The 23,838-nt window shown below is 43.0% G+C and overlaps 1 protein-coding gene across 1 annotated transcript; it reads right to left on the reverse strand.

Annotated features, from left to right (window-relative positions):
• Positions 1-14,972: 14,972 nt before the first annotated feature.
• On the reverse strand, positions 14,973-19,794 carry LOC144367623 (speedy protein E4A-like). The gene is made up of 5 exons (XM_078024705.1): positions 19,689-19,794; positions 18,257-18,315; positions 17,584-17,669; positions 16,662-16,830; positions 14,973-15,266 (listed from the first exon to the last, which is right to left on the reverse strand). Exons 1-5 carry the CDS (start codon positions 19,792-19,794, stop codon positions 15,207-15,209), a joined length of 480 nt encoding a protein of 159 aa, XP_077880831.1. The 3' UTR covers positions 14,973-15,206.
• Positions 19,795-23,838: the final 4,044 nt, after the last annotated feature.

Raw genomic sequence — 23,838 nt, forward strand, 5'->3', positions numbered from 1 at the left:
AGGTGTCCTGGGAAGTTTCTGGGTAGGTTTTAATGCAGTAGATCCCTGCCACGGCAGGCCAGATGACTCATAACCACACTGCTTGCATTTTCAATCCCCAGGTCTGCACCTGCTTCCACATCTTCCATGTTTTCCAAGAGCAGCAGAGAATGAGTAAATCCCTGGTGAGTTTTTCTATTCATGTGTTTATTCTCTACTTTTGCTTACAATATTCCTTAGGAGGCAAATAAATAGTCTAAAATATGTTCAAAACAGTATAGTGATCAACAACCAATGACTTTGTCCTGTTCATGTGTGTAGACAGCGTGATCCTTAAAGCATCCCTAAAACCAGAGTACATGTGTGTCTCCTATTTTTTGGCATTCAGAGCAAGTAATTATTAATATTATACATTCCTTGACTTACATTGACCGTAAGTGGGAATGTTCCTTTCTTTTGGATTTTAAATATTTCTTTGATGTGATTAGGAATAGCCTTCCTAAATAACAACCAACAAGCCACTGCCACCGATACCTTAACTTGTCTGTCCTCTGGGTAGACAGCATAATGCCCAGGAAGGACTCAGCACACATGATCTTTGTGGTGACTAAAACATTGGTTTTGTTGCTCTGTGCAAGGATAAGGCCTGGGTTAGCTGGAGGAATGGCCTCTCCCTTAAGTGAGTCTAAGCAGTTCTTTCTGCTGGTTGATCTGGATTGCACAGCAGACAGTGCAGTAGAAATTCCTGGCAGAGGTGTCCTCATTTCCCATTCCCATCTTATCCTGCCTCCCACAGTCTCCATTCTGTGCCTGTCACTTCCCTCATCCTGTTCTGGTGAAGGTTGCCCGTGACCTAATGTACACTGAGTATTTCTAACATGCACACCCAGGGCTAATTGCCCATCGTTGTCTTAGACACTCTGCAGTCTCCCCTGTCATTTTCTGTCCCCCATTTGTCTTGTTGTCCTCTTTGTAAATCTGAGGAGTTCTTCTGCCTTTAGCTCACGTCTCTCCTTATTCCTGTTTGATCTCACTGTCCTGTGCTTTAACCCCAAGTCTATGTCAATCCTCCATGGGGTTCAGATGCCTTTGTCCCGCCAGCTACTGAGCCTCTCCCTGAGGTATGTCCAGAGGACACCTCAAGCTAATAAATACAATAGATCCCAAATTGTTTTTGTTGGTTTGTCTATGCCTTCTGCTCTTGCCCCTATTTGTTCATTGAGGCAGCCTATGAGCCTGTCCAGAAAAGTGGGATCCTTCTAAGCTCCTCCATTTGCTGTTGTCACAGGCAGTTGCTAAAGTTTGCTGGTGTTATATTCAAAGTTATCCTTTCCCCTTACTCTCTCCTTGTTACTGTTATTACAGTTTTGGGGGTTGATTTTGTTTCTTTGGACTCCTGTAGAAACTCCCTTTCTCTACTACTTCTTTCCTTCACTGGCTCAAGTGCATTGTCTGCCTTGAGTATTTCTCCTAAAACCATAATTTGATCATGCTGCCCCCATGTGGAAAGCTCTTTAGAGGCTCCCTGAGTGACCAAGAAAACTAGGTTATAATTAAACTGGGAGTGGGAGATGGTGAAAAATCAAATTTAAGAAAAAGCCAGAATTGGGTTTTAGCCATTTTGAATCGGCGCTGTTAGCATGAGGTAAAGCAGAGATAGCAAGAGGGCAGGGCTTTTGTTGGAACTTCAGTGGACAGCCTGCACTGGAAGTCAGCATGGAAAGCTGTGTTGGGTAAGGGGGTGAGCCCAGGACTCTTCCATGTGCAAAGTGCTACAGAAGGTAAGACTGGGTGGGGCTGGTAGTGAGGCCAGAATGAGGACCAGAGGCATGAAGTTTCAGGAGCTAAGGAAATGAAAAGATCTGGGGGTTGGAGGAGGAACTGTATCAACTGTTCATAGTCAAGCCCAAGGAGAGAACTGGCCATGGGATTCAGTCCTGGGACTCCTTGAGGATTTGTTTAGCTGGATCTGGAGAGGTTTAAAAGAGAGTGAAAGAATTGGATTTCTTCTGTGTACAAATTTTTAAACAAATGTTGACCCAATGGGAAAAGAAGAATTAGTCAGTAGATGTGGAGGGAGTTAAGGCCAAAAGAGGATTGTTTTGTTTTGATGGGAGGAATAAGATTGGAGATGAGCCCGGGGAGAAGGAAAATCTTTGACTTACTTGTGTTTTTATTTGCTGTACTAATTTGGAAAGTGATAAGCTAGGAATAGACACCACTGATAAGTGTGGTATTCACAAAACTGTGTTAAGTGCTTTCCACGGAGCTCCTGCTTCCTGCTGATGGTACAGTATGTGATTGGGACCATCATCATCTTATTGTAGAGGTGATGATACTAAAAGGAAGCAGTTATAGTGCTGGCGGGAGTTTTTGTGAATTCAGAAGATGCACACTAAAAATCAGTTTCCAGGTGAGCTAGCTGTCCCTTCTCAGGACAGTGTTTCTCCTTTCCTGGAATGTGTTAATGTGGAGAAAAGAAATTCAGGGTTGCCTGCTGGAAATTGGGAACAACCAAGTCATGCTATTGCTGATACCTCTTGTAGCAGGCTGTGGACTTTCCTGAAATGAAATCTATAAGTAGAACATGTGTCACCTGGCTTGCTTATTACTTTGGTTATGTGGTCAATACTGCAGAGTGACAGCAATTGGGTTTCAGGCATGCTGAACTTGAGATCTGGGACATGTCAGCCTGGACTTAAGGACAGTTCTGGGATGGCATGAGTGGTCTTGGAAACCCAGAGGTTGCAGCTAGTGTCTGAAGTGTGGGCAGTATAGTGAGGCCTGTGGCCTCAATCTGTAGCACTTCACCTCAGTGCAGTTTATCGGCATCAGAATTGCTTTGCATAGTGTCCATCTGGTTTATTGTTGTTGCTGGTTGTTCTTATTAGAGACTGAACCCAGAGGTGCTCTGCCACTGAGTCATACCCCTAGCCCTCTTTATTTTTTTGAGACAAGGACTCAGTAAGTTGCTGACGCTGTCCTTGAACTTCCAATTCCACTGCCTCAGACTTCCAAACCACTGTGATTACAAGCTTGCGTCACCACACCCAACAACAGTGCCTGTTTTCAGTGGCTTCTCCAGGCAACTTTTCCCTCTTCAATTGCTCCACTCCCTCAACCACCATCCCCCTCTTTAATGTATTCATGGAGGTTTAAGCTCCAAATGTCATCCTTACAAGCCCCGCAGCATTGTTCTCTCTCTCTAACCCATTCACATCTCATCGCTGGCTCTGTTGCCACCTCTCTTTAGCTTTGTTTTACTTCTGGATGATAAGTTGCTTCACCTGCTTCTTTCCCCAACTGCTCCCACATTCCCTGGTGCTCCCATCTCCCAAGATGTCTTTCTACAGTTGTTGTGACTGCACTAGTATCTCTTCCCTCTCCGTGCCTATCTGTTTAGAGCGTTAGTTCTTCCTCTCACCTCATTCTTCTTAGAACCTGCTCCATTCCCTTCATTTTCCTTCGTGTGTTTCTATTTCCTCACAACCTTCTGTTATGTAAAACTAGAATTAGAGGTTGTGGCAAAGACTCTTATAATGACTCAACTAACAAACTCTATCTTCCCCTGTGTGTTCCCCTCCTTGGACCATTACCAGGAAGGCATCCTCCTGCGAGACATTTCTCCTTGATTTCAGATTTAGGATTTTTACACAGTTCCCTTAGAATTTTCTTTCTTGGGGCTGGGGATGTGGCTCAAGCGGCAGCGCTCTCCCCTGGCATGGGTGCGGCCCGGGTTCGATCCTCAACACCACATACAAACCAAGATGTTGTGTCTGCTGAAAACTAAAATGTAAATAAAATATTTTTTATAAAAAGAATTTTCTTTCTTCTTTGCACTCCTCCTGAGTTGCCTTCCTATATTTCCTGCTTCTAATCTCCAGCTTAAGATCTGCCACCTTCTCTATTGTTTTCCAACATGAAAAGCACTTGAAGATTTTTTTTTCCACAAGAAATAAATTTGGTCAATTACCTGGAACCCTGTGATATAACAGTGTCATTTGACAGCAAAGAAGCAATCTAGACTGACATGATCCCATACATCATAAAAGTGCAAAGACATTCATCTTTATTAATTTTCCCCAAGAAATATGCTATGTTCTTTCAAAGCACATACCACATGAACTTTTTTTTTTTTGGGGGGGGGGTGGTGCTGGGGATTGAACCCAAAGCCTTGTGCATGCAAGGCAAGCACTCTACCAACTGAGCTATATCTCCAGGCCAGCACATGAATTGTTAAAATACACACTCTCTTTTTTAAAAAAAAATATATATTTATTTAGTTGTAGATGGACACAATATCTTTATTTATTCATTTTTATGTGGTGCTGAGGATCAAACCCAGGGCCTCACACATGCAAGGCAGGTGCTCTACCACTGAGCTGCAGCTCCAGCCCCTACACCCTCTTTAAAATGACAGATGTATGGGCTGGGGATGTGGCTCAAGCAGTAGCACACTTGCCTGGCATACGTGCGGCCCGGGTTCGATCCTCAGCACCACATACAAACAAAGATGTTGTGTCTGCCGAAAACTAAAATAAATATTAAAATTCTCTCTCTCTCTCTCTCTCTCTCTCTCTCTTAAAAAAAAACTTAAAATGACAGGTGTGTCAAGGGTCAAGGCACATTAAAGAATGGCAGCTCAATGTTCACAACTCAATAATGAGGACTAAACATTAACATTTATATTATTCAGAATTTGGGGTATTACCACTGATCTGGAAACATAGTAGATACGTAAGTATGATAGCCAAAAAGATGAAAACCTCTCTTAAAAGTGAAAATATCTATGTACCTATAAAAAAACTCTTAACACCCATTAGAAAATTTATTAGGAACAGCATGTTTTCAAAATTAACAACTGTCTCAAGACTATTAAAAGACAGTAATAATTTTATGGCCATCTTGTTCAAAATAAAACAATGAAATTCATGATATGTAGTAAAATTATCTACGCTAGTCCTCTGGTTCAAATGTTTTGAAAGTAATTCCATTTCATTCTTAGTCACTACATGACACCTTCAAATGGTCCAATACCGTGGCACCTAAATATATATAAAAAAGGACCTTGATATCAATACCACAGGGGAAAAGCTGAATTCAGGACACTAAAATTTAGGGATGTCTGAGGAATGAATGGAATGAGAAAGAACCCTGGTTTCTCATCATTCCTTCATGGACTCGTGTACCCCCAGCTCCCATGAGCATGATACAGTAACTATGTGGCTCTGGGTGATCCTGGATTATCTGTCCAAGAGGCCCCTCTTCCTCATGACTCTCTCAGTGTCCCCTGAGATATCCTGCTGAAAATGCACCAAATTCCTCATCCAATGATCTGGAAGAAAGAGGAGAGGTTGTTTGACTTCATGGATGCAATTCTCAGACATGAAGGTGAGTAAGTTCTAACTAGAGCTTAGACCAATTTAGAATCCCAATTTTTTCTCAACCTTTATTCTTGACACCCTGAACCATCATTTTCAGTTCCATTTTTTTTAGTTGTAGATGGACACAGTATGTTTATTTTATTTTTATGTGATGCTGAGGATCAAACCCAGTACCTCACAAATGCCAGGCGAGTGCTCTGTCACTGAGCCACAACCCCAGCTCTCATTTTTGGTTCTGATCCTCAGACTTTATTGACCCCCTACTCCAAAAATCATTTCATACACCCAAGGTCAGGCCCAGAATTCTGCTTCATAGCAAGGACTTGAGGTGATTCTGCTGGTAGAGCAGAGCACAGCTAGAAAATAGCACTCTGGAGTTAATTCACACTGTGGTCCTTGCCAGTTACTTCATCAGAATTAACCATGACACAAACATCACTAACACATCAGCATCATGACCCAGGAGCCCCGGTGCCTGATCCCTACCCTAACCCCCAACTGTCTCCCCATACGCCTGCTCCTGTTTAGTGTAAAAAGCACTGGAAGGAACTAACTGAGGTCTCCCTGCCTACCAGCCTGGTGAAGACCTCACGGTGCTCTGGTAGCACTGAGTACACACGCTGTCTCTTCAGCTTCGTCTTCAGCCCACAGTGTCTCCACAACCCAGAGGTGCTTAGGCCCAAGGTCCAGATCCTCTAGATCCTCCTCAGAATCTGATGACCACTTCCTCTTCTTCTGGCCAGAGCACTGAAGTTGAAGCCCAAGTTCTACCCTCTGTATGGAGTCAGAAAACTTGGACAGATCCACTTCCAACTTCTCTGGATCTGATGACTGCTTCTCTTTCCACTTCATGTTAGAGGACTGGTTCTGAAGACTGGGATCTACCCCGTCAGTGGAGTCACAAAACTGACAACTCCACTTCCACCTCCTCCTCAGAATCAGATGACGACTCCTCTTTCCTCTCTTGGACAGAGGACAGTATGAAGGCTGGGAGTCCTACCTTCCAGGTCAAGTCAAAACCCTGACAATTTCCACCTCCAGTTCTGAATCTGAAGACGACACCTCTTTTCTTTTCTGGACAGAAGACAGTCTGAATCCTGGGTTCTACACTCTGGGTCAAGTCAGAAAACTCTGGCAGATCTATTCATCTTCTTTGAATCCAGGGGTCACCCATTTGCTTCTTCTGGAAGGATGACTGAGGCGGCAGGTGAGGCTGAGTAAAGAAACCCAAGTAAAGGTGCTGTTCAGAATTCAGCCTTTCACCACTAAGCCCAGTCCACCACCAGAAAACCCAAACCAGTCAACTCTTCCTTTCTCCTCAGCCATTTTACCTTTGCAGATAACCATCTGCCCCTGATTCGCCTTTCCATGGTCCCATCTCCCCGTTTTTAAAAATTTATCCTCATTATACAAACTTTCTCTTTTGGGGGGAGTGACCCTGCTTACATCCCCTCTATCCCTTTCCTCTGTTTGGATCATATCTCCAAACCCAGTTCCTCTCTCCGCAGATTGACCTTCCACGTGGACTTCTTTGACCCACATCCTGTCCTGTCCTCCTTCAAAACTGGGCTTCCTTAGTCCACCGTTCCTGACCTCTCTATCCTCTCTTCCATGCCAGTCACAGTCTCAAATCTGTTCTCGCTCCAGCTCCTTCATTGTATGGTCCTGTAACTTTGTCATCCACCACTACCTCCAGGCAATACCCTGAGGTGCTAGGCTGGGAATTCTGGTCCTCAGGTTTAGCAGACAGTTGACAAGTGGTCGTGAGTTCTCCCAAACTTGCTTCTCTTCCACAAAACCTAGACTCTGGTCTGTGCAAACCCTTCTGCAATCTGGTTGAACATGCGCCTCTCCAGATAGGGGAGAAATCAGCAGTGATCAGTCCTGAGGAGAAACTGGTCCCATGAGTGCCAAGGGCTCCTGGAGTCTGTCCCTTCCTCTCTGCACATTACCATTCCAGAGCTCAGTCTGGCCAAGAGGGAGAAGAATATCAAGGAAACTTAGGGAGAATAGAAATGATAAGTCCTCTCAAGAGGAAGATAATAAATATACACAAAAGACCAGGGACATTGAATTGTCAGCTGAAAAATGAAAACCCGTGGTTTTCAAAGCTATTCTGCTAAATGTCACTGGCCTTTACTGTCTTCAGGAATCTGTCCTGAGGACACATCCTAAGCCATCCTTGAGTTTGGGAGACATTTTGAGGATCTATAATACAAAACTGCATGTGCTCACACACTCTTCACATGGTGTCTATAATTTGGGGAGTTTATATGTCAACTAAAAGTCTGCCTCTCAATTCCAATTAATCTCACTTGCTTAGCAAATTTGGGATTCCCAGCATGGGTCGTGACACACATATTTCACTACCACTATGTACCTTAAAGAAAAATGTCACATATACAAAACAACAACAACAACAACAACAGGAAAGTTCTGTAATTCCAGACATTGTTTTCTCCTGGTACCTAAAGGAACTGGTGAGTTGCTCACCAACCTCCTAACTTAGGCCTCTGCTTTCTACCTTTGTAACTGAGTCATGCTTTGTCTCTCTCTCACCAAAATTTGTGAATAAATATATATTCAAAACAAAACATGTGACCATTGTGAAGTGTAGAATTCAGCAGCATTAAGTACAACCATGTATCTCTTATGACGGAGGTTTTTTTCCCAGATGTGTTTAGTTGATTTCATCATTGTGCATACAGTGTGCTTACACCTATGGCTGTGACACCACTGTGGAATATCATGTGATGGAGCCCTTTCATATATGTGATGTATTGGTCCATCATTGGCTAAAATTTTGTCATGTGAAGCGTGACTGTTGGTTTTCCTTGTGCAGTCACTACCACATTCCTATCTCTAGAGCTTTTTTTTTTTTAATCACCCCTACAAGGTTTTGCAGCCTTGAAACACAAACTCCCTACTTCTCTTCCCACAGCTCCTGCCGACCATCATTCTACTTTCTATGAATTTAACAATTCTTGGTGCCTCGTCTGTCTTGCATAGTGTGAACTCAAGAGTATTTGTCCCTATGTCTGGCTGATTTGTGCACTGATCTTAAGCTCCTATATTGGTGGAAATGTGTCAGCATTTCCTTTTTAGGGCTAATAGTTGAATTTGAGGATAGACTCCATCTTTTGTCCATTCATCCATTCATCCATTGACTGGCTTTGGATTGCTTCCACAGTTGGGCTCTAAAGTCTTTCTTTTTTTTTTTTTATTGTTGGTCGTTCAAAACGTTACACAGTTCTTAATACATCATCTTTCACAGTTTGATTCAAGTGGGTTATGAACTCCCAACTTTACCCCGTATACAGATTGCTGTATCACATCAGTTACCCTTCCATTGATTGACATATTGCTTTTCTAGTGTCTGATGTATTCTGCTGTCAGTCCTATTCTCTACTATCCCCCCTCCCCTCCCCTCCCCTTTTCTCTCTCTACCCCTTCTACTGTAAATCATTTCTTCCATTTGTATTATCTTGTCTTACCCCTCCTTTCCTCTTATATATCATTCTCACTCCCTTTCCCTCCCACCTCTCATCCCTGTTTAATGTAAATCTTCTTCTCAAGCTCTTCGTCCCTACCCTGTCCTTGTTTACTCCCCTTATATCAAAGGGGTCATTTGGTATTTGTTTTTTAACGATTGACTAGCTTCACTTAGCATAATCTGCTCTAATGCCATCCATTTCCCTCCAACTTCTATGATTTTGTCGTTTCTTAATGCAGAGTAATACTCCATTGTGTATAAATGCCACATTTTTTTTATCCATTCATCTATTGAAGGGCATCTAGGTTGGTTCCACAATCTTGCTATCGTGAATTGTGCTGCTATGAACATCGATTTAGCAGTGTCCCTGTAGCATGCTCTTTTTAAGTCTTTAGGGAATAGACCGAGAAGGGGAATAGCTGGGTCAAATGGTGGTTCCATTCCCAGCTTTCCAAGAAATCTCCATACTGCTTTCCAAATTGGCTGCACCAATTTGCAGTCCCACCAGCAATGAACAAGAGTGCCCTTTTCCCCACATCCTCTCCAGCACTTATTGTTGTTTGACTTCCTAATGGCTGCCAATCTTACTGGAGTGAGATGGTATCTTAGGGTAGTTTTGATTTGTATTTCTCTGACTGCTAGCGATGGTGAGCATTTCTTTATGTACTTATTGATTGATTGTATGTCCTCCTCTGAGAGGTGTCTGTTCAGGTCCTTGGCCCATTTATTGATTGGGTTATTTGTTATCTTATTGTCTAATTTTTTGAGTTCTTTGTATATTCTGGTTATTAGGGCTCTATCTGAAGTGTGTGGATTAAAAATTTGTTCCCAGGATGTAGGCTCTCTATTTACCTCTCTTATTATTTCTCTTGCTGAGAAAAAACTTTTTAGTTTAAGTACGTCCCATTTGTTGATTCTTGTTGTTAACTCTTGTGGTGCAGCCAATTTGAAAAGCAGTATGGAGATTCCTTGGAAAGCTGGGAATGGAACCACCATTTGACCCAGCTATTCCCCTTCTTGGACTATTCCCTAAAGACCTTAAAAGAGCGTACCATAGGGATGCTGCTACAACGATGTTCATAGCAGCACAATTCACAATAGCTAGACTGTGGAACCAACCTAGATGCCCTTCAATAGATAAATGGATAAAAAAAAATGTGACATTTGTACACAATGGAGTATTACTCTGCACTAAAAAATGACAAAATCATGGAATTTGCAGGGAAATGGATGGCACTAGAACAGATTATGCTAAGTGAAGCTAGCCAATCCCTAAAAAACAAATGCCAAATGTCATCTTTGATATAAGGAGAGTAACTAAGAACAGAATAGGGGGGAAGAGAATGAGAAGAAGATCACCATTAAACAGGGACGAGAGCGGGGAGGGAAGTGAGGGGAAAGGGAAAAAAACAAGAGAGAGAAATGAATTACAGTAGATGGGGTAGAGAGAGAAGATGGGAGGGGAGGGGAGGGGGGATAGTAGAGGATAGGAAAGGCAGCAGAATACAACAGACACTAGTATGGCAGTATGTAAAAAGCAGATGTGTAACCGATGTGAATCTGCAATACGTATATGGGGTAAAAATGGGAGTTCATAATCTGCTTGAATCAAATGTATGAAATATGATATGTCAAGAGCTTTGTAATGTTTTGAACAACTAATAATAATAATAATAAAAGAAAGAAACCCGGCATCAAGAGAGTCGCTTTGGAAATGCATTGTGATGACAGGAGGAATGTGACTCAGAGATGGATGGTCAGGAGCAATTGAGACAAGAATATGGCAGACTCGGAGCGCCCAGGCTTCTGGAACCAAAGAACATACAGAGCTGCATGTGGAGGCTGAGCAGCGCTGGGGAGAGGACAGCTGTAGTTGCGGGTCACAGGAATAGCTGGCTTTCTTAGAGAAGAGAATGTGGGGAAATTCAAAACCATGTTAAGAATGATTAAAACAGAAAAGCAAGAAGGCAAAGGAATCAAGAGTTTGATGTTATAATAACTTATACAAAGTGGATCAAATGAGAAAATTAAAAGAGCAAAGAATTAGGAAACCACAATTTTATATGAAGAGAAAATGATGCCACAGGACATCAGAAGACACGTAGGATCCCAGACAGTTATGGCTACCCACACAGTTGTGCTACAACCCATGGGCTTTACTGAGGGAGCGGGTCGGGATAGTTTAAGAGGAAGGAAGAAAACCAGGGGCAGCAATTGAGATGCAATGGGAATGACACAAGAGTCCAGAAGGCCACCCAAGGACACTGTCTCTTCAGCTAATCCCAAACTCTCAGGTTCTTTCCTATGATTGTTCAGATTCTCTGTTCTCCTGTATCTCTTGCCTAAACTAATCATACGCCACACCAACTGGAAAGCTGGAAAAATAAAATAGGGTTGGTAGTACTAAAAGGGAGAAGGGGGAATGAATGAAAGACAGCTTACCTGTCACTGCTACCTGACAAGCTCTAGCTCAGTGTTCCCAAATCAGGAAATGTAATTTTCATTTTATTTTTAAAGTCAACTCATTATCTTTAATATTTACAACCAAAGCATTCATTTATGTCAATGTTTTGATAATTGGGGGGAAATTTAACATTTATTATTGCCAAAATAACGATAGAGATATTCCTGCGACATTTTCAGAAAGGAACAACCCAGCCCCTACCGCTAGGAATCCACCGATCTGCCATAGATAAGACCAGTCTTTCCCAAAGATGCATAAATGGGAATTAAACAATGCTCTTCAGGATTTGGAATTTCAGTCAAAATAAATGCTTGGTTGGAATATTTTGCTTTTTTATTTTAAAATACCTATAGGTTTAAGGAAACTTGTGAGAATGGTACACACAATGTACCATTCATGCAATATCCCCCAATATGAACACATGATAAGACTATAGGATAGTATTTACATTAGGAAATTTCATCCATTCAATGAGTCTGTAGGTCTTTATCAATTGGGAAATAGAGTCCTAGTACTTGCCTTGGTACCTGCCTTGAGCCCTGGAACATGGATTTCCTGTGAGCTCTGCATGCTGACTTCTGGTGTGGCCAGGAAATGGGTCTTACAGTGAGAATAGGAAGGCTGACTTAGGCAGGCCCAAAAGTTGGAGTCCGGTGCCTGCCTGCCCAGCATTACCCAAGACAGGCCTTTCATCAAGAGAGTTTCCTGGCAGTGACTTCTGAAGCGCACCTCTCACACAGTGATATGTGGGAAGCCATTCTGACACGTGATTGGGTGACTCCCGTTAAGGGTCTGAGGCGCTTTGGCTGTGTGGAAGCTTTCCCGTCCCTTTCCTGATGAGAGAGCCCATCGGTGTAGGGGTGTGCCTGACCACTGACCCTGGGGACCCAATCACTGACCCTGACCTTGGAGTGCAGCCCCCCCTCAACCTTCATTGGATGGAATTCTCCCCTGAATCTCTTGTTCCCCAATAAAAGGCTACTCCAGGCGTGTTCACTCTCTCTCTCTCCTGCTAGCCCTGAGTAATCCTCGCTGCCCTGCTGGGCGGTTAGAGGAGGGAACCAGAGAGGTGAGCCGTCTCGGACCTAGCAATAGAAATAAGGTAACTGAGTCTGTGTGTTTTATTTCGATCTCTTCTAACTAACTTTATGCCTAGAACCTCATTAATGAAACCGTTGCGCAGGCCGCGTGGTAGAGTGATCAGGAACACAAAACCAGTCTGGAGACCCTGACGCTGTCTGGTGCCACCCCCACGCTGTGTGGTTGATGTCATGATTTCCCCAGTCTCTATCTACACCCCTTCCCTTGTCTTCTTTCCTGGACACTCACCCCCACTCTATAGTAAGTACCCACAGGGCAGGACCTGAGTCTGATTTATTGCTCTGCTCATCCCACTCCTACCAAATGCTTAGTGAAATTCCTGTAAGAACTCAGGACACTGAAACCAAGGTGAGCTTCCCAGGTAGGTCATGTACATCCATATCCTTTGAAGATGCTGCATCCTGAGGACATGACAGCTTTCATTCAGACCCTTCTAGACCTCCAGCCATGTGCCTTTTCTGTTAGCTGGTCCCAATTTGTGTCCTTTTTTTACATGACAAATCAGTAATTATAGGATTGTGCTCTCCTAACCTCAGTGATATACTATAGAGAATTATACAGTAGGTCATTGGATGTATACGACCAACCTGGGAAGCTCATCTCCAGCCATGTGCCTCTTTTAGCTGGTGCCAATTTGTGTCCTTTTTGACAAGACAAAACAATAAATGTAGGATTTATGCTCTCCTAACCTCAGTGAGATGTTATAGAGAGTTATACAAAATAGGATCAAGGGAATCCCCAGTTATGCACCATTGATTAGAAGTGCGAGTGGTCTGGGAATCCCAGAGCTTACAGCTGGTTTCTGAAGACAGGGCAGCATAGAGGGGGCCCTCAACCTATGCTCCATACAATTGATAAGCGGCAGAATTGCATTGCACAGTCTCTGTCTTTAATGACTTCTTCCTTCATGGAATTTTACCTCTTCAGTTGCTCCACTCACCCAGCCACCATTCCTCTTTTAACACATTCAACCAGCCTTAAGCTCATTCCATGTTGGCATTTCCCAGCCTCTTCACATCATCTCCACTTGCCTCTCTAACCCCACATCACATCTCATCACTAACTCTGTTGCCACCTTTCTCTCTCTCTCTCTCTCTCTCTCTCTCTCTCTCTCTCTCTCTCTCTCTCTCTCTCTCTCGGTGCTGGGGATTGAACCCAGGGCCTTGTGTATGCAAGGGAAGCACTCTACCAACTGAACTATATCCCCAGCCCTGTTGCAACCTGTCTTTAGCTTTGTTTTTCTTCTTGCTGATACTTTGCTTCATCTGCTTCTTTCCATAGCTGCTCCTATATTCTATGAAGCTCCCATCTCCCAAGATGCTTGTCTGCAGTCATTCTGTGCCCACACTGTTAGCCCTTTCCTCTCTGTGCCTATCTATTTACCAGCTCGAGCTCTTCCTATCATCTCATTCTTCTCACAACTTGCTCTAGTACCTTCATTTCCCTTCACAAGTTTCTATTTCAACAAGATCCTTTGGATTTCCTTCTGTTATGTAAAACTGGAAACAGGTTCTGGAAAAGATTCCCATTGTGACTCCAGTATCAAAGTCTACCATTCCCTGTGTGTCCCTATCCTTGGACCATTACCAGGAAGGCATCTCCTTGATTTTGCATTTAAGATTGTTATACAGCTCTCCTAGAATTTTCTTTCACTCTTCCTGTGTTGTCTCTCTCGATGTCCTCCCTGTGCTTCCTGCTTCCAGTCTCTAGTTAGAAAGTTCTGCAACCTTCTCTGTTGTTTTCCAAGATGAAAATTAATTGTTTTCCTCCACAGGTAAGAAATTTGGTCAATTAACAACAACCCTGTTAAACAACAGTATCATTTGACAAAAACCAAACAATGCAGAATGACATGATCATATAAATCATTAATGTAAGAAGATTTTCAACTTTATTCAGTTTCCACACAATGCACTGTGCTACGCTCTTCCAAACCACATAGCACAAAACAAAAGCACATAGCACATGTGGTCTCCTACAATACATACTTTAAAATGACAGAAAAACATGTCAAGGCAAGTTAAATAACAGCAGCTCAATTTTCACAATTATGATGATGGAACATCAAATAAAATCTTTATATTTATAAGACTATGGGGTAATAGCACTGAGATATAAAAGTAGTAGATAAAATAGATAAAAGATTAAAAATTCCAAAGAAATGTTTATGAACATAAACCTACTATAACACTCATCATAAAACTAATAAGGAAAAACAATTTTCCAAACAATATCTATCTTTAAAATAAACATAGTTCAAAATAAATAACATTTCTTGTATTTACTAAAATTGTGACAATCCTATAAAAAAATCATCTCCACGCTTGGTATCCTTAAGGGATAAGTGACCCAAGATGAATTAAAAGGAGAGGTAAAAACAGAATTTACAGGAGGAGAGAGAGATTCATGGCTAAAGGATATTAACTTTAGACCAATATCAACCATTCATCAAAGCTGAATGGGGCCCAATTGCTGTGGGTTAAGGATTTTTACACATCCTGTGTGATAAACTGTTCTCTCTCAGGTCTGGCTGAGTAGCCTAGGAGCACCCAGCACACCTCTAGGGGGTCATCTGTGTGGTTGGGGTTTGAGACCATGAAGCTGACTTGGAGATTCAGGCTGTTTCACCATCTGCAGAGGGTGGCTGTGGGTGGAGGTGGACAGGACTGGATCAAGAAGTTAGGTCCTCGAGCATCCTGAATAGACAATCACTGACTCTGTCTGTCATCAAGCCAGGGATGCAGAGTTTTGTCCCTCCCCTCAGGCCTCCACAGTTCCAGGACTTCTAGGCAAGGAGGGCGCGATCTCGGCCCCACACCCAGAGCTCCGGATCATAAGCTTGAATCTGGAAAGGGAAAGAGCCCCCACCAAAGCTGATGACTTTATAGGATATTGAGGGTTTTGAAGTTATGGTTAATTTATTTTCCCATTCCTTAAAATTACTTCACCTTGATTTGGACTTTCTAGTCACCGTGATTCAACAGTCTACAAATATCTGAAACTACAATGTTGAGAGGCTTGATTCTATTAACTAAGTTCTGTCAGCTACAAAGGAGGTGACATAGCGAGGTGTAATGATTAGATTTATTTAGCCTGGTGACAAATGAAGTAGCCATATATGGATATCACAACATTATATCAGCTATTACTAACAGGGACGATACTTATGAGGACATATTGTATATAATATAAGGCATGGGACATCATATTTTCAGCTTTCTTTCAAATATAAATTGAATAAACTTTCCTATTTTATATTAGATAAGTAAATTATGCTAGCTGTGTAGAAAATTTTGTAAATGCTTTGGCAGATACAATCCTTTGCGTGTCCCATCTAATAAAATTTTAAAAGTTGTATTTATTAAGAGACAAGCTTTATCATTGTCTCTGATTTGAGTAGAATAATGGTTTAATGTTAGTGATGTTTCTGCTTGGGTCCATCAAAACAACTTAGTTACATGGCTAGATGCATCTTTAACCATTGAAACCCTAGTACAGTTTCTACATAATTACAAGCCTGGCATATACATAGTTTTGGATGGTTTTTGTTTAAAACAAAAGAGCTCATCCCAGAGTTTGAGACAAATAATTAAACTAATTCTACTTAGCTCCAAAGTATTAATTAATTGTCCAAATATTCTACAAATGAAAAAAATATTTCACCATAAAATGTTACACTTTGTGAATAATTTTAATCTGGTATAACGATTTCTTTCATCTCATTTATCCACTTCCTTTAAAATAAATCACAATTTATAATTGTTAGATGTATCTATACATAAATATATATTAAAGACCAAAGATATATGTCTAAAAATCTCTTAAATCTCCTGGAATTTATACTGAAAAAAGTCACTTACATCTGCTTAAAACTATACTTCCCTTTATTGCATAGAAATTGGACTTGGCTTTACATTTTTAATATACTTTACTTTTTCTTCAGATATGAAATTCATTTTCTTGAATTGGGACTTTCTTTTATTGAATCACTTATGTATATCTGGTAAATAAGATATACATAATTCACGAAGTTTTTGTTAAATGTTATACAGTAAATTGAGATACACGTTTTGGTTCACTAACCAAAAAAACAAAACTGAAGAGTGGCTGGGAAGTCCTTCCCTCCGTGCATAACCTCCACAGCTTTCTCCTCCCCAGAGCCCACCTGCAGCCACCCACCTTCCTGTCTCTCCAGTCAGCCCATCCCTCTCCCCCCACAAGCACACACAGCACCACCCACCTCCTCACACTCCTCCCTGGAAACCCGAGTGTTCCAGCCCATGGAGCAGATGAACTGATAGCGCAGTTTGTGGAACAGGGGACGCTGGGCGTAGCTAGTCCCGTAGAGGAAATGAAAGATGCCTTGTTTAGGAGCCTGGTTGTCCTCCTCCATGTCATTGGCCAGGTAGCTGGGGAAAGAAACCAGGTTGCTCTTTAGAGGCACAACCAAGAAGGACCTCCCCTTGGAGTCAGCTTCCCAAAATGGACTCCCAGAGGACCATCTTCAGACAAGACTGCACCAGCCCTATTAATTGTTACGGAGGACCACACCTTGGTCCAGAGGACTCTGCCAGACACACACCTTCTGAAGGACTCCAATCTTTTTCTAGAAAGCACTGAGCAACACAGTTGTGGGAGAGGCCTAAGGGGTGGTTGGACCCGTCTTGGAAGGATTTTCAGGGGGTGTGTAGAAAGAGCCACAAATGTGAGAAGACTCCTGTATGAAGAACCAGAGGGGACCACCCTACACTGGACCTGTGCCAGGCTGGGAATTGGGCATCTGTCTTGGAAATCCAGAGGCAGAAAACAGAGCAATGTTGGTATAGATACAGGAAGGAAGAGCAGTCAGATGTGGCTGCACCTCCAGTGTCTCTGCCAGGGACAGGAGGTGCCCATGCTTTCCTCCACTCCACTCAGGTGGGCTTTGGGTTTCCTTGGTTTCCTTGACTCTTTAACAACTGGCCTTTGGGGAGCATGTGTGTTTGCTTTGACTAGGGAAGTGTGGAAAAGAAAAACAAACTATACTGCAGTGCTGTGATCTCGTGTACACGGAGCAAACAGGACAAAGAGGCTAAAAGTAAAAGAAAGGTTAGTGCCCCTCTGCTCCCCTCCTACCCTCCCAGGTAGTGAGTCCTGATTGATGAAGGAGACCAAATACTCACAGGGCCAGAAAGAAGTGGATTCGTCGGTACTGCCAGGAGAAGAGGCCAGCTCGGCTAAAATAAGCTATGACCATAGCCAGGAGGTACTGATGGAGAGAGAGGAAAAACACAGAGAGAGGTCACATCCTGGAAGAGGAGGAAAGAGGGGACAGAGGAATGGGAGTCTGGGGTGAAGAGTGCCCCTGAGAGAAGGTCGCCAAGTAAGGAGACCTGCTGGTTTGGGGAAGGACCTGTGACAGTCGGAGCATTCGGGGGAAGAGGAGGCTTAGTGTGTACTGTAGGATCAGCTCTAATGGGATCTTTTGAGGAAAGGCATGTAGGTGAGCTGGGTGAGGAGGGTCTTGGGTAAGCTGGAGAATGAGGCGTCCCAAGAAGTGCAAAGAGGAGAGGATCTCAGAACCTCAGGTGACAATAAGTAAAAGGGGGTAGCCATGCAAGACTGTGGACTTGGGCTTGAAGCCCAAAGCACCCCAAGAAGAAGCAAGGTCCACCTGTCCTCTCTGCAGGAAACTGCTAGGTCCTGAAGGGAGATGTGACAAGCCACAAAGGAGCCAGGACTTGGCACATTTTGTTGGCTCTACGTGGAGGCAGAGGGAAGGACCATGGGCCAGAAATCCCTCCTCATCCAGGCTGTGCTGGATCAGTAACACTGCCCGGTGGAGAACAACCTCACCTTGTCAGACACCCTCAGGTTCTTGTCCCAGGCCAGGAATCTTTTGACAACAGGATCCTCTGTGAGCAGAACAGTGATGTTAGTTAGGAACCAGAAGAGGCTTCAATGGGAGATAGAGGGCAGAGAGGAGAACAGGACCTCCCTTGGAGAAGGTGTGGGATTGTTGCCCAATAGAGGTGGCTAGGAAGAGATCAGGAACATTCCTGGGAAAGTTGCTTAGACCTGAGACGCCCCACCAGGGAAACAACTGAGTGAGGGTTTGTGTAACAGAAAGGTATCTGTATGAGTAAGAGCTTCTAGTAAACTGTGGGGGCCCATCATCCCCCCAAAATACACCACCTTACAACCAGAGTTATTAAGTCATTTCTCATTAGATAGTTACAACAGCGTGAACATGGTCCTGTTAACCACCTCTCAGGGAGGATGAAATGTATTACAGCCACAATGTCTGCAATCAGTGAGGACAATTGAAACCAAGCTCTGTGATCCCAAGCAGGGTCATTTTTCAGGTGTAATGTAATCATCCATCATCTAAGAGTTTCACAGAGTCCTCCAGGAATGGGGATCTCAGGGATAGCAGGGCTCTATGGAAAAGTGCAGAGGCTGTAAGTTCCTTCTTTGTGTAAAGAAAGGATTGGAGGGCGCTACCTGGGTATCTCCCTACCTAGAAGCCGGTTGAAAACCTCATGGTGTTCTGGTTGCACCAAGTCCATGCGCTGTTTTTTGAGTTTTATTTTGTGGTCACACAGTGACTCCACATCCCAGGGGTGATTTAGCCCACTTTCCAGATCCTCCAGCTCATGCTCAGATTCAGTGGAGGACTCTCTCTTTCTCTTTATGCCAGTGGTCTCAGGCAGGAGTCCAGATTCTACCCAGAGTGCAGAATCAAAAATCCCTGGGAAATCATCCTCCGAGTCTCCCTCAGATTCTGAGGTCCACTCGCTCTTCCGACATGGGAGGCAGGGTTTTACCCACAGAGCTGAGTAAAGGAAGCAGAGTCAAGCTCCTGAATTTGGAACTCATCCTTTCATCCTCTGATCCCAGTTCACCTCCCACACCCCAGACCTTCAACTGTTGCCTTCTGAGCTACTGTTCAGCCTCTCCCCTTTGCTGATAAACATGTGCCCCCGATTCTCCGTATCATTGTCCCATCTCCCTGTTCCTCAAAACTCTTCCTCATTATGGACACTTTCTCTCATGGGTGGAGTGACCCTTTTTACATCCCCTCTACCCACTTCCTGAACTTAGATCTCATCTTCTAACCCAACTCCTTTCTCTACAGATTTCCATCCATGTGGACTACCTTGTCCCATGGCAAGGAACTTCAAACTTCAAAAGTGGGCTCCTTGGTCTACCTTTCCTGGCTTCTCTACCCCTTCCTTCCTCCTCACCAGTCATCATGTCAAATCAGTTCTCACTCTAGCTCCCTCACCTGATGGACTTGGGACCTCATCATCTACCACCACCTCCAGGTGGGATTCTGAGGTGCTCGGCTGGGAAGGCGATTGCCCAGACTGGGAGATTTCTTGATCCGCCATAAGTTCTCCCATACTCTGTCTTCTTTCTACAAAACCTAGATTCTTACTAAGGCAAAGTCTTCTTCCAGAATTTGGTTGAATAGGAGTCTGTTCGCTCTTCTCCAAACAGGAGAAATCAGGTGAGGAACAGTTCTGAGGACAAACTGTTGCCCACTGCACTGCCAGTGGTCCACAGAGTCTGTCCCTTCCAATCAGGAAGGTTGGAAGCCTCTGATGTCATCACTCATTCCAACCTGGCAACTAGTTTGAAGGAAAACACCTGCAACTGTCAGACTGGTGTGTGCACCTGTCCTAGAGTTCTAGAGGAGAGGGTCTCTGCTGCTACTGATCCAAACTCTGTCCACTTTGCCAAACTACCCTACGGGTCTCTGACTCTCTTTTCACTTCTGTCTAGACCCGGGTTCTTCTCTCCATTGTCAACACAACACATGTTAGATACCCAACCTCTGGGCATTTCCATTTCAGAGTTCAGTGCAGTGGGAGATTAAGGAGTATGGCAAGGAAGAAGGGGGAGGGCAGAAATGACATGACCTCCCAAGAAGGAGCTCAGTATGTACAAAAGAACCCATGCACACTGAATTATCACTTGAAAACCCTAAAAGGAAACACTCAGTTTAGCAAATCTAATCTGCTAAGTGCCATTGGCCACTGTTTTCTGAAATCTGCCCTGGGAACACACACACTGCATTTAGGTATCCTTGACTCAAAGAGTCCTTATGAAGACATAAAATCATAGAAAATTCTATGCATGTTCACAGTCTTTGCAGAGTGTCAACACTTTCTGGGAGTCCGTGGATCATCTCAAAAAAAGGGATGGGAATGTGGCTAAGTGGCCAAGTGCCCCTGGATTCCATCCCTGCCCCCCCCCAAAAAAGTACTGGGTAAGTAATATTTCCATGGATAGGGCACATGGTATCAGACTACATGGCCTGATGATCGATGTGGTTATCTACAAAATGATGACAGTTTTATTCAAGTCTGTGTTAATATTTTATTTATTTAATATTTATTTTTTAGTTGTAGTTGGACACAACACCCTTATTTCACTTGTTTATTTATTTTTTTAGAGAGAGGAGAGGGAGAGAGAGAGAGAGAGAGAGAGAGAGAGAGAGAGAGAGAGAGAGAGAGAATTTATTTATTTATTTATTTTAGTTCTCGGTGGACACAACATCTTTGTATGTGGTTCTGAGGATCGAACCCGGGCTGTACGCATGCCAGGCGAGCACGCTACCGCGCTACCGTTTGAGCCACATCCCCAGCCTCACTTGTTTATTTTTGTATGTGGTGCTGAAGATCCAACCCAGGGCCCCGCACGTGCGAGGCAAGCGGTCTACCGCTGAGCCACAACCCCAGCCTCTGGGTTAATGTTTTAGATCATGGTAAATTCAAGGGAAATTCAAGGACTGACATGATTGTATATATAAAAGGCATGGGCTAGCATATAGGGGGAAATCCCAAACTCTCCACCAAGTATTCTCCTCCCCTCTCTGTGCTCCAGCAGTCTATATTTCCCAGCTATAGAGTCAATAACATCTTTCTTAGCTTTAGTACATAGTGTTTCTAATATGAAACGCACAGAAAGCCCTCTTTTCTCTCTGGTGTAACCACTACCTAGCTTGGAGATGGCGGCCATTTCACCAGCCTGTGTGCCTCCAGGACCCAATGACAGGCTGCCTGCACATCCACTGAGGACATACAGTGTGCAGGACAATACCTTTCTCGTTTGAAGTCACTGAGATGTCTGAGATGTTTCCATGGCATAACCTAATGTATTGGCCAGTCTTTTGTGGCAAAATACTGAAATAATCCACTTAGAAGGAGGAAAGGTTTATTTTGGCTCATGATCCCAGAGGTTTCAGTCTCGGGTTGCTTGTCCTGTTGCTGAAGGCCTGTGGGTGCCCAGAATCTCATGGTTAGAACATAAAGCATAGGAGGTCTGTTGACCTCATGGCAGTCAAGAAGGAAAGAGAGAAACAGGAAGGGGCCCATGTTCCAACCCCTCCTCAAGGGCACACCCTCATTGACTTGACCACCTCCTAACACTAGATCCCACCTTCTAAAGATTTCATCACCTCCCAGTAGCACTACAAGCTGGCGACCAAGCCTCCAATACATGGGCCTTAGGGGACACTGCAGATCCAAACCACTGTCCCTAGCACATTCTGATTTTAAATCATTATTGGAAATTAATGAAAGATTTTTGGATTTAGAATTGCTTTATTTTTCAAGTGTTACCTATCAATCAGCCCAAATTATCTCACTGAGAAGGGCTAGAAGATATCTGTTATTGTGTGCAAATATATGCAAACCAGTATTTTATGATGCTAGTGGACAAAATGAGGTATGTTAGAAATAGTTCTGTTTTCACATTGTACTCTTAGTGGGGTGAGCTGCTGGGACTTCATGTCTGCAACCGTGCATGTGTGCTGTGTCTCTTGTTCAGGATGAGTTTTCCAGGCGTGAAAATACTTTTAAGTCTACTAAGTGACATGTCATTTTTCTTGATTTCTTCTTTACAAAGCATATAAATGGAGTGGTAGTCTTAAATCTGCTGCTGCTCTTTGACAGCGGTAAGGCTGCTATAGCTAGGAAAAGTAGGTGACTACACAGCAATCAGACAACATTCTGCAGGGATAATAGATTCCAACCAATCTAATTCTCCATTGTTTGATTTTTACTTAAACCTAAGGAAAATATGTCCATTTCCCACATGAGGCAAGTCCAATCAAATTTAGAATCCAGGCTTAGGAAGCTGGCTAACTGAAGTTCAAAAGCTTACATCCACTTTACAAATCGTTTTGAGATCACTTAGACAAATATTAGTTTTGCTCAAGAGATACAAACTACAGTCTTATGATTTTATCAGTGGATTCCTTTGGAGAGAATTTGGCAAAGTATATGAAAATTATCTGAAATATAAATACTTACAGCAAAATGTAGAGGCATGAATAGAAACTATGTGACAACTGTAGGTAAGAGAAACAAATAAAACTAAGTGCCATTAAACAATCATAAAAGTGCCCGAGTGAAGAAGGGGGCATCACAATACCAGGCCTTAAACTATACTACAGAGTTATAGTAACAAAATTGGCATGGTATTGGCACCAAAATAGACATGTAGACCCATGGTACAGAATAGAAGACACAGAGATAAACCCACATAAATACAGTGATCTCATACTAGACAAAGGCACCAAAAACATACATTGGAGAAAAGACAGCCTCTTCCACAAATGGTGCTGGGAAAACTGGAAATCCATATGCAGCAAAATGAAATTAAACCACTATCTCACTCCATGCACAAAACTCAACCAAGTAGATCAAGGACCTAGGAATCAGACCAGAGACCTTCACATAATAGAAGAAAAGTAGGCCCAAATCTTCATCATGTCAGATTAGGTCCTGACTTCCTTAACCAAACTCCTAAAGTGTAAGAAATTAAATCCAGAATTAATAAATAGGATAATTCAAATTAAAAAGCTTCTTCTCAGCAAGGGAAACAATCAGCAATGTGAAGAGAAAGCCCACTGAGGGGGAGAACATCTTTACTACATGCACATCAGATAGAGCACTGATTTCCAGAATATATAAAGAACTCAAAAAAACTTAACACCATAAAAATAAACAACCCAATCAATAAATGGGCTAAGGAGTTGACCAAACACTTCTCAGAAGAAGATATACAATCAATCAACAAATATATGGAAAAATGTTCAACATCTCTAGTAATTAGAGAAATGCAAATCAAAACTAATGTAGGATTTCATCTCACTCCAGTCAGAATGGCAATTATAAAGAATACAAGCAATAATAAGTGTTGGCAAGGACGTGGGGTTGGAATAACTTTCAGCCGCAGCTAGCAGCTACGAGCAGCTCAGAAATGCTTGAAACATCCACGTTCGTTCAGGCCTGACAGGAGGGCTTCAGGGCATGAAACCCCTGACTCAGTAAGGGCCAAAGACCCTTCCAGATTGCTTTCTGCCACAACAGCAATATTTAGAGTTTCCACACAGTGTGGTTACATTAGGCAGAAGATGATTGGCT

The sequence above is a fragment of the Ictidomys tridecemlineatus genome, chromosome 10 (assembly GCF_052094955.1).
Source record: "Ictidomys tridecemlineatus isolate mIctTri1 chromosome 10, mIctTri1.hap1, whole genome shotgun sequence".
In the NCBI taxonomy this organism is placed as follows: Eukaryota; Metazoa; Chordata; class Mammalia; order Rodentia; family Sciuridae; genus Ictidomys; species Ictidomys tridecemlineatus.

Bases quoted from the DNA above. Each gene is read 5' to 3' on its own strand.
- LOC144367623 (XM_078024705.1), bottom strand. From the start codon at position 19,794: ATGGCGGATCAAGAAATCTCCCAGTCTGGGCAATCGCCTTCCCAGCCG. The intron at 17,670-18,256 runs GTGAGGTTGTTC...TCTCTCCATCAG, and splicing joins ACCTGAGGGTGTCTGACAAG to TACCTCCTGGCTATGGTCAT. The intron at 15,267-16,661 runs GTGGGTGGTGCT...TTCCCTTTCCAG, and splicing joins CCAGGGAGGAGTGTGAGGAG to ATTCAAGCTTATGATCCGGA.